Here is an 11,459-nt window from a genome sequence, read left to right on the forward strand (position 1 = left end):
CAGTCTGCTGGAAATTCATTAGAAGAAGAAAACATCCATGGGAAGAAGACAGTGATAGAGAAGGATACATCCATTTAGTCCTGTGAAGATGAGATGTTTTCCATGAGTTGTGCTGGGCGGCTGTATCGTAGATTTAAAGGGGAGACCCCTCATCTGAAATGATGTATCAGCTGCGTTTAGCTTTTAGCTAGCAATATAACTAAGTTAAATGAACAGCTAGCTAGCAAACATCCTGTCAGGCTAACACTCAGTTTCCTCACGTTTTCTCTACAAGACGAGGCAACATCAGCGATATTTGAATAGAGTATCTAACGACTGTCAAAGACAATTAAGACCGAAAAGGTAGGATTAATTCAATGTGTCATATATTTACATTTCTATGTCTAATTTTAGCTGCGTTTGCCCCATCACGCCCCCTGTTGTCCTCGCGAGCTAAATACGAGGGTAAACCAAACTGCACTCAAAACTTACTAATTTAATTTGTTGTTGATGTATAGAAAGTATATTTGAAGCTACAACGTTGTAAGACATTATCAGGTGTGATATACCATTAATAAACTTTTCGGCATATATACCATAACAAAAGTCAAACTTTTCCCACTTGATACTGTGGCTGTAGGGATCACAACATGTACTGTTTGAGTTGAGAAATTATTGAAGTTCCTTCTGTTATCCAGTCGTAATTATGTACTTACATTTAATTATCAAAAGCTAGTTATTCTTACTTTCAATTCTTAAAAGTCAGCTATTGAAGTCTGAGCCATGCTTTCTTTAGATTCAGATTTGTTGCACATTCTTGCTCGCTGCTCTCCTCAGTGTCTTTCAAACCCTCTTCCTTGCATTGACTCAACATTCTCCAATTTTATATGAATATTATTTACAATAACGACATATCTCTAAATGCCGTTGCTCCATTTTTTTTTTGCTTTGAAGCTCCATCTGTCCACTATGGCTTCATCAGACGTCGGCATGCAAGAAATGAGTGAGGTCGTGATTGTTACCATACCGGGGTCGGTAAGCGAGGACCTTCCCTCAGTGGTGGAGGAGGATAAAGCCGTGCTGGTGACTGCAGAGCTGACCCCTCAGCCAGGGTTTGTGGTAACATGCACATACTGCACACACACACAACTGTAGTGGTCATGCTCTGAGTTTTGGGGAGATTGTTCTGTTGCTCCTTTTGCTAAACTCAAACGTTGTTTCTGTGCCGTGTCTCCAGGGAAGACGTCCTCACAGTAGCACCAGTGGAAGCAGAAGCTGAAGCCAGCAGAACGGATTCCCTCTCAAAGGAAGAGGCAGTCATTGGTAATGTGACCTGCAGGCTTTTGCTACATGTTATATGATTTTGTATAAGTGAGGCGTTGAACTGATACCAGTTGGCATTAAAACAAGATGAACAACAGTCCTGTAGGCTTCCTTATTCAACCACTCTAGGAATGAGGATCTTGGGTTGGTGACATGATATTCTGTTTGTATGGTCAGCTGATGGAGACGGGTGTTTGAGGGTGTCTCTGTCTCTGCAGTGAAGTTAACTGAGGAGGTGGATGTGGAAGCTGATGTCTTCTACCCAATCACCTGTGGAGACGCCAAAGCCACGCTAGTCTGGAAGAAGTTTGTCTGCCCGGGGATCAATGTTAAATGTGTCCAGGTGTGCGTTGTCATTTTTGAGAACATCATAAACATATTTCAGGTGACGTAAATAAGAATGAATCGTCAGCTCATGATTGATTTTGTTTCCTCTCTCATCAGTTCAACGAGCAGCTCATCAGCCCAAAGGAGTTTGTGTGTTTAGCAGGGAAGTCCACTCTGAAGGACTGGAAACGAGCCATCCGCCTCAACGGCACCATGCTCAGGTCTGGACTCCATAGCCTTCTTTTATATGCAACATTTATTTAACTAAACCTGTCTTTATTTTCTTGCATGTTTGAAGAAAGTTACATTTATAGCTCCTAGTTTGAACCCTCAGTTTATCGGTGTCCAGCATCTCTGTTGATGGTGAAAAATGTCGATCACTGTTTCCCAAAGACCAAGATGACGTCCTCAAATGTCTGGTTTTGTCTCGACCGACAGTCCAAAGTCCAACTGTCACAGAGGACTAAAGAAACCAGAGAATATTCACATTTAAGATGCTGGAATCAGAGAATTTGGACTTTTTTTCCTTAAAAAATTACTCAAAATGATTAATCGATTATTAAAATAGTTGGCAATAAATTTAATAGTAACCATTGCAGCTCTATAGTATTGCTACTTTTACTCCAATAAATAAATTCACTAAAATGAAAATACATATTTGTTACAGCCCAGCTCACTGGAGGAAGAGAAGCAACATAAAACCAGATGCTTTTGGTTAAACAGTTATTTATTAGTTCAGCCCACAGACTGAAGCTTGATGATGGCTGTAATATCTCTCACTTGATGAAAATAACTACGGAAATGTCAACAAACCTTCAAAGCCACTGTTGTTAGCAGTTACGTCTCAATAAAATTCAACACTAAATCTTATGTTAGTTTCACTCAACAGTGGTCACAAGTCATAATTATGGGATAATGATAAATGCTCAAATTTCCTGTTACTGAGTCAGTTTGCAGACTGTAATGTCAGTTACACAACAATATCTGTCTACATTTTTACTAAAATGAGTCACCATAAGATGCTGGTCACACCAGACCAAATAAGACTGTATCAGCTAAACTCTGAGTGGAAACTTACTGTCTTGATTTATTGTAACAGAGCTGATTGAGTTCATTCAGAATGAGCTGGACACTAACACTAGAAATATGTACGACCATAAACAAGCTAATTCAGGCTATTTATATGTTGTGACTATAAGATAAACAGGCTGTTCTTCATTTCCTCCCGCCACTGTGTGAACGCAGGATGCAAATATTTAGGTTGTAATGTTTAGCATCTTAGCACGCTGGTATAGCTCTCTAACACACTAACATTAAAGGTAAAGTCAGAAATTCTAATCCAATACACTTTTAGTCAAATTGTGTGCACTGAAAAAAAATGTGATGTTAATACATAGCAGTGGTTCTGTAAATGGGCAGGACGAGCCACACAACACTTGCTCTGGCCAATCAGCAGCCGGGGGCATTCGCACCTTGTGAAGATTCCTCGTCTCCGTGGATATCTGAGGCCTCTTTAGCTTGATTGGGACACACTTGGCCTCTCACACAAATGAATGGTGCTTCATTTGGGTAGATCAGATGTTTTTAATTCTATCAGTGTCATCTACATATTTTACCATTTCATAGCTACATATCAACATTTTCCTCCTTATATAGAGAGATTTTCTTGGTTGAAGTAATACAACATTGTTTAATATTTAAAATGACTTTCCTTTGTGTGGTCTCACACACCATCTCATGGCCTATATGTCAGTTTTAGGGCGTAAGAGGTTTTGTTTAAATGTCAGCTAAAAGAGATTCTCCGGCTGACTTTCCTCTGTTGGAGTTTCCACCTCTGACTCCTCCGTGTCTCGCTGTCGTCATGGAGAGTTCTCACCAGGCAAATGGAAAGTGGTCCACTACATGCCAGATGCTGTGTGAATTGAGGAAATCATCAGGCTGATTGTGCCTCTCCTCTCTGTTTTATCACTACCTTGTGATTTAGGCTGATTACATGGATTCCTTAAACTATATTCCTTTCAGAAGATGTTGGTGATGATGGTGATGATAATGATGCGTAGTGTTACAGGATGCTCATCTGAGAGGCAGAGACAAACAAAACATGAACGGTCATCCAGGTTATTTATTTTGTATTTCAATTCATTTATTGTGATTCCACCTCTTCCCTCCTTTCAACGGGTGATATGTAATTCACAAATACGCCTCAGGGAGGCGCCGTTCCCTCAGACACGGTGTCAGTAAACAGAAGTCGTGTATCCTGATGCTTCCTAAAGTCCCGTCATCACATTTCATTCCTCAGGAAGATCATGGACTCAGGTGAGCTGGACTTCTACCAGCACACAAAGGTCTGCTCCAACACCTGCCGCAGCACCAAGATAGACCTCGTCGGGACCAAAGTGTCCATCAGCAGCGACCAGTCTGCTGAACTGGTTCCTGCCACCCCATCATCAGCTAACTGTAAGTCACACAAGCCTCAGGCATCACACTGTGGAAAAATGCCAGTCAGGACGAGCCCCCAAGAGAATTATTGTTGTCACATACTTGGATAAATTTCTCACACTGGTCTGAGTCTAGTGATGTGGTTTAGTGAGTGTTGTGTTTGTGTTTAGTGAACGGAGCAGCAGCCTCGTTTCCAGAGGTGCCAGAGGAAACTTCAGAGTGGGTCACAGCCATCGGAGGTGATCAGGAACCTGCATACACACATGAAGCATCACTAAGAATGAACTGATAGAGTGAAGTGATGTTTACGATGTGTGTGTGTGTGTGTGTGTCCAGAGGACTCTGTGGCGTTCTGGCGTGGGGTAAAGGAGGCGGGGCTGCTGGAGGAGGTGGTGGAGGACTTCCAGAGGGAGCTGCAGGAGGTGTTGAAGGGGCTGCAGGAGAGGGTGTGTGACCCACCGCTACAGGTCAAAGGTCAGAAACACACACAGAGGTTAACAAATACCTTCCATAAGTAAAAAGAAAAAGAAACCCAAAAATTTCAAAACCCCCAACTGAATCCAGCACTTCAACATTACCTTGAACACACATCATAAAAAATGATCTCCAACCTTGTCAACATCTCCAACATGTAACAACAAGAATGTTTAACTTAGCATAAATAACAGAAAAGATACGCTTATATTTGCACTCTGAATGTCCTCACTGCTTTACTGCAACCAGCAGAGCAGAACATCTACAGTCAGCAGGTCTCTACCGGCCACGCCGAGGGCTGAGTGTGAAGCTTTAGAGGGACTTCTGCACAGATTGGATTTTTTTGAGACAAAAGTGGCAAAGACTGGAGAGCGTACGTAGTGCAGCACACACAGTGATACATCTTTGGAGTGTCGTCCACTTAAGTGAACGACACTCCAAACAAACTAAACAGGAACTTAACATCCTCACTTCACACTCCAAAATACTGTTCTAATACAGTTTTTATTAGCTGCAATCAAGTCATTATTTCATTATTTCATTCTGTTGTCTGACAACAGCAACAGAAAACGATGTCAATGAGAACAACTAACAACAACAGTGTGTGACGTCAGAGAGCAGGACGGGACTGACAGGATGTTGAACTAGCCGACACTCAGCAGAGCAGCAGGCTGTCTGTAGTGAACCAGTCATAATCAGCTGTGAGGCAGTGAGATCTTTTGATTCTTCTTACTTTCTCTGTGATTTATAATATTAAATGTCAACATAGTGGCCGATCACACAGCTGTCATTAACCTGTATTTAAGTTTGATTTGTCAGTTGAGTTTTGTTGTTTTTTTTTTGTGTTTCTGTTGTTTTGGTGTTATTGTGTGAATGAAGGTTTTTACCAGAATGTCTTCGACAGACGCGTAGATATATGTTGTTTTCACATGGAAACTGCAACAGCAATCCAACTACTACTACTTCTTCATTTCCTCTCTCCTCACATGTTTTTCTCACGTCCTCAGTGGAAGGGAAAGATGCAAGTGAGGGAAATGTGGATAAAGTTAAGGGAATTGTCCGGCCCCTACGGTGGGTGGAAGAAATTAAACAGGATAAAGTAGCAGTTTATTAAACAGGTCCATCTTCATCACATTGGACCAAACTCCATCCACTGAGGAAGACCATTTGACACAGCTGAAAGCGCTGTAAAAAGCTAGTGTGTGGACCTTTAGTTGGGATTTTTTTTTGTCAAAGCTTTTTCCAAGAATGAAGTTTGAAGCCTCGGTTCAGTTTCCTGTGGAGTTTATTACAGGAAATGATGCTTAATGATCCCCTCTAGACATATTTAAAAAAATAAAATACTCAGCTTTGAATAATCAATCAATCAATATTTGCAATGTCACATATCAATATGTACACACCTTCTACTCAGATTTAAGATAAACTTTCCTCCTTCAGCAGATAAACGTGAGAACAAACTGCACATAAATCGTTCTGCTGTTACGTTCTGTTGTTACAGCTTTGATATATTTAACATGAATTGTTTATTTTGTCAGATGCTGTTTTGCTCAACAACATTGTGCAGAACTTTGGGATGTTGGACCTGGTGAAGAAGGTTCTGGCCAGTCACAAGAGCCAGATGGACCGTTACAGAGAGCAGTACACTCGCAGTCTGGCCGGTCAGTGTTCCTACACTCATGTTTATGTGTAGCTGTAGAGAAATGAACCAGTATCCGTCTGTATGAAGGCGTCTTAGTTGGTGTTTATAGGTATTGATGAGATGTTCTGTTCACTTGCAGCTCTGGAGCAGCAGTGTGATGAGCACAGGAAGCGAGCCAAGGAGCTAAAGAGCAAATCCCAGCACCTCAACAACGTCCTGATGACCCTCACCCCAGTCCCTGCGCCCCCTGCGCCCAAACGCCCCCGGCTGACCCGTGCCATCTCCGGCCCCGCTTCGGTCAACGCCACTCCCACACAGATCACGCTGCCTCTCAACCAGCTGACCGCGCTGCCGCTCGGCAAGGTGCTGACTATGGCGGGAGCCCAGGCTGGCACCAACCTGGGCGGGTACACCCTGCTGACCTCCCCGCTCGCTGGGTCAGAGCTGGCAGCCGATGCCTCCAACCTAACTGTGCTGTCCACAGCGGCGGGACAGGAGGGCGCGCCCGGTGCCAGCGGCTCTGCGGCCTCCACGGCCTTCGTCAAGGTGGTCGGACCTCAGTACCAGCTGGTGACGCTGCCGGCCACGCTGCAGAGCCTGGCCACCACACAGAACACCACCATCTCACAGCCCGTCAGCAGCATCAGTGTGGTGGACGCCACGGTAACCGCTGTGGATGATTTGCTAGAGGAAGGACAAGCTGACGGTGATGAGGAAGGTCAGCCAGAAGAGGTTAAATAGTCAAACGGGGAGCAGCTGTTCTCTCCAGTGTCCACTGTGTTATATCAGGGTTTGTTTGGTTCCTGGACTGAATGTGCATTTCCTGTGATGCACCCTCACTTGTAAATGTCTTTAGACTTTTAAGATACCTGAATGGCCTTTGGTGTCAGCAGTCTGTATTTCATTTGTGAATTTACTGTAAATATGCTGTATTTGTATCTAATATATCTGATACAGCTGTTTCTGTATGGATGTGTTCCATTTAGGCTGTAAAAAAAAGTACTGTGCAGTTTGGTAATAAATGCTCCGTTTTCAAGAACAAATTGAACATCACATTACATACATTACATATTCATGTCTTCATAAGTGAGTGAGTGACTTAGACATTGAAATAAGGACACACTGAGACATGGACTCAAAATGTAGTACCTGCTTTTCTCATTGGTTTGGTCCGAAGTAAGTAAAGACACATTCTAAATTTCATCAAAATCTTAACTCAGGGTCCACTTCTTTGGTTTTTCTCGGGCCTTACAACCACATCTCAGGGTCTTAATCAGCGTATGGAGTTTACTCAGTTGTCATGTGTGCCACTAGATTGTAAATTCATCACAAAGATTATAAAAAAAGAGTGATGGGCCAGTGTTGAGGACATATTGGTATTAAGATTTTCCATGTAAATATATGTCATAAATTGACAGTTTTTATTGTATATGTTGCATTTAAGTGCTCATCAGGTCAGCTGGAATAATGCCTTGCTCTGGTGTGCTGTGTTTGTAATTTGATTAAACATTTTGAAACATTAATTGATGGGTAATAGTGCAGAAGACACCTGAAATAATAGGGTCACGATTTTTCAATTGTCTTGAAACATCAGTCAGGTGTCCGTATGAACAGTGAAAGAGGTTTTCCTCGCTGTAATCATTCCTCCTGTTCATACTGGATATTAAAAGATCCTTCAAATGTGCTTTCAGTGTAAGTGATGGAGGGCAAAATCATCATCTACAGTCTGCAGTACTTCATCAAGCATTAAGCATATAGAATATGAATAATGAAGAACAGCCTACATGATGAAACCATCAGAACACACCGCCGCGTCTGTGTTGATGAAACAATAGCAGACGTGACTTCATTCGGCCACGAGATGGCGCAACAATATTAGTTATTGCTCATTCTTCATCTGGTTTGTTGGGAATGCGTTTCATCTTGATCTCAGCTCGTCAGGTTCCTTTGCACAATACTTTGATTTTTCCATCACGGGGAGATAATGAATTTGTAACTAATTGTATCAGAAGGACAGTTTAGATTTATGGACACAGACTAACGAGAAAACAGTAAAAGTCATTTTAGATGTTGCCTTGTGTAAAATTATCTGATAGAAATAGCAGAAAATTGATGACTGTTGGGAAAATGTTAATTATAACAGGTCCTATTGGTTTAAATGAATCGGACTGTGAAAGGTTAGAGTGCTATTTGCATTTTGCTGATTTAGTTTGACAGGCTACTTCCGTTTTTTAGTGGTATGGTTGTGAAAGTCGCACCGAATACCTCAAAATTTCGGATTATTTTTTTTTCTTATCTGCAAACTCTTTAAAATACATTTTGTCAGACATGAGAAATATTAGCTTTGTGTATTTGATGTATGTCGAATCAAAGAGCGACATGTAGACATTTAGCAATGATGTTCATGAGTCTGTCGAGAAGAACGAAATATAAAATTATTCCTAATTTCCGGATGGAGTTGTAATCAGCCGCACAAATACGATTCCCTTTGAAGTTTTTGGACAAACAGTAAAGTGTTTTTTATTCATGGTTGTATTAAACAAGCATCCTTTATTGAACGATAGACGATGATGCTAATAACACAAAAATGAGAGTTGTTACACAGAAGGCAACCGAGTAGGAGGCTATAAGCATGATAGGCAGGCATATGATCATTTTCTGGATAAATGGTGGCATTTCAAGTGAACCTGCACAAGTTCATTCTAGTTTCTCTTTTTCTGCAGGGTTCATTTATTGGCTCAAGTCATCATAGGAATAACTGGGCTCCTCGACTGAGCGCACAGAGATTTTGAAGTGGCGGCGCAGAAAGCCTCCGTATCGCTTGTCCCACTTCAGGTTGTTCAACTTTGGTCGGATCCTCCTCATGAAGCCCCCGTAACGCTTCTGCAGCTCCTCGGGCTCCTGGCTCTCCTGCTCCACGGAGCTACTCCTCTTTGACTTGGGGCCGAATTTGCGTAAAAAGCCGCCGTAACGTTTAACATAACTGCGGAGCATCTGATCCTCGGGAGCATCGCTTGTGTCCTCCGGCGCGTCGACATCTCTCTCCCCGAGCTTCTTCAACAAGTCCTCGTATTTCTTGGGCAACGCGGCGGCCTTCACAATATAATTGTCACGCCACGGAGAGGTGAAGATTTTGTTCTTGTTCTTGTCGATCCTCTTGATGAAACCGCCGTAGCGTTTGACCAGGTCGGCTTGTTGGCTCTCTTCCTCCTCCGCAGCTTCATCCTGGCTGAAGTCCGCCAGCTCCGGAGCGTGTCCGCAGCTCTCCAGCTGCCCCTCACAGCCCGCTCTGCACGACTGCAGGACACACAGACACAAGAGTGTGAAAGCAACCGGCATCTGTGCGCACATGGGCTTTCAACACAGTGAGACTTTTCTACAGACTGGCATCAATTTCAGACAACTACACCAATATCTGAATATCGATTTCTAGCTTAAAATCCCCCTTCAGTAGCTTTGAAATGATTATACCACACATTTGCCCACAGCTTTATTAATATGGCATCTGGGGCTGAAAAATTCAAACCCACGATGCTGTATTTTTTACACAGCCCTATAATATGGGAATAATATAGTATATTCCCATTTTCAACTCATATTCAGCCTGACATATTCTGTATCTTAACTTTAAGATTTGTGAATTTAGAAGTAACTTAAAATGATAAAATAACAGTAGAATAAAGTTACGTTGGAGAGACAAATTAGTATTTTGAGTTCAGAAATCATCCCAATTCCTCATTAGTCCTCTGCTGCCTTATTTTGACATTTAAAAAAAAAAACGAAAACGCCAAAACTACTCCAACCAGCATCAGTTCCCTCCCTGCCTCTAATGAATGAGCTCCAGGTAAAGTTGCCTCTGGTCTTACCAGGCTGCTGAAGGCGGCGTCGGGGCTGAGGATCTGCTGCGCGCATTTCCGACACTGTGAAGAACAATCTGTGTGGATGGAGGGCGGCAAGCTCAGCATCAGCACCAGGACATACCACTCCATTCTTCACCAGATCCCTGACACACACACACACACACACACACATACACACACACACACACACATACACAAACAAAAACCCACAATGATGAAAATATCTTATTTCTTCAAAACAGTTTGAACTTAGCCTATTTTAATAACTATTTTACTGATCATGTAGAGCCGTGCGCAATGTGCGTAATCGTACATTGGTTTATCACCCGTGTTTCTTTCACTATTTTATCCAATACAAAGCAAAAAAAAAAAGTGTGCACTAAGTCAGAGTAAAGTGCTGAGTCTGTACCTCAGGAGTTGGACAGATACTTCCAGGCGTGTTAGACTCGCAGAGTTGCATCTACCACCAAATGGAAAACTCGCTGTCCTCCCTCTGACACTTGTGTTTCTCCTGTGCGGCTCGTCGTCTTTCTTTTTATCGCAGGAGTCTTGTCTGTGTCACCGCAGCATCACAGCAGCTTCTATCAGCGGACCAATGGGAGGGAAATGTACTGCGTGAATAATAATCCCACCGCCTCCCCGCTTCAGGAGATTTTAACAACGCCCACGCGGAGAAGGTATAGGAGCAGCAGTTCATCCCATCAGCACATCATCATCATCATCATCATCATCATCATCATCATCATTCCATCTTGGCGTCTTTTTCAGAGAGACTGAAAGAAAGTATAATATATGAGGGAGAATGAGGAATTTTAATTCTGACATCCAAATATAAACATGATGTATAGTATAGATGTGCATAGTAAGATAGAGTATCTGCAGGACTGACCCCCTCCCCAACCCCAGAAACAAACACACTGTTCAACAGATTCTTCACCCCGTCATTAGTATTAGCATCAGAGTTTGGAACTCGATGATTGAATGTTCTTGAAACAGTAATAATTGATCTTTTAGGCCACTTGGCCACAGTGGAACAAGCTGACACCATCGCCTTACATGGTTAGCAAACAGTTGCCTATTTACACATCTAACGGACACAGATTACAACATTAGCATTCATTTGGAGTTATGTTTGTGCCAAGTGACTCTCCTTTTAGCTCTGTTTTTGGTCTCTATCAACTCCTGAGAAACATATCTGGCTGTTTAGCTGCTAAATGTTCACTATGTTCACTAGCTAGTCTCTAACTGTGTCTGTCTGCTGTTTGGTGTTGAGCGGGTAGTATACACTAAGAACCTTTTCACTGAAAACAGGTGCCTGCTGCTACTGGAAGCCAGGTTGTTGCAGGCATAAAACCAAAACAAAGAGCTGAAAGACACTGAAACGCTCCATAGAGCTGAGGGGAACTGCAGAGATG

The 11,459-nt window shown here is 42.5% G+C and overlaps 2 protein-coding genes across 2 annotated transcripts; one reads left to right on the forward strand and one right to left on the reverse strand.

Annotated features, from left to right (window-relative positions):
* The first annotated feature begins 21 nt into the window (after positions 1-21).
* On the forward strand, positions 22-7,232 carry gmeb2 (glucocorticoid modulatory element binding protein 2). Its single transcript, XM_044351825.1, has 10 exons — positions 22-342; positions 934-1,091; positions 1,217-1,302; positions 1,521-1,645; positions 1,747-1,850; positions 3,929-4,086; positions 4,239-4,307; positions 4,405-4,542; positions 6,081-6,203; positions 6,324-7,232. The coding sequence occupies exons 2-10, from the start codon at positions 949-951 to the stop codon at positions 6,923-6,925; spliced, it is 1,548 nt and encodes a 515-aa protein (XP_044207760.1). The 5' UTR covers positions 22-342; positions 934-948; the 3' UTR covers positions 6,926-7,232.
* Positions 7,233-8,698: 1,466 nt separating this feature from the next.
* Positions 8,699-10,796, reverse strand: pdyn (prodynorphin). Its single transcript, XM_044352267.1, has 3 exons — positions 10,454-10,796; positions 10,051-10,187; positions 8,699-9,481 (listed from the first exon to the last, which is right to left on the reverse strand). The coding sequence occupies exons 2-3, from the start codon at positions 10,171-10,173 to the stop codon at positions 8,915-8,917; spliced, it is 690 nt and encodes a 229-aa protein (XP_044208202.1). The 5' UTR covers positions 10,174-10,187; positions 10,454-10,796; the 3' UTR covers positions 8,699-8,914.
* Between the last annotated feature and the right edge of the window lie 663 nt (positions 10,797-11,459).

Source organism: Thunnus albacares, chromosome 5 (assembly GCF_914725855.1).
Source record: "Thunnus albacares chromosome 5, fThuAlb1.1, whole genome shotgun sequence".
Lineage (NCBI taxonomy): Eukaryota > Metazoa > Chordata > Actinopteri > Scombriformes > Scombridae > Thunnus > Thunnus albacares.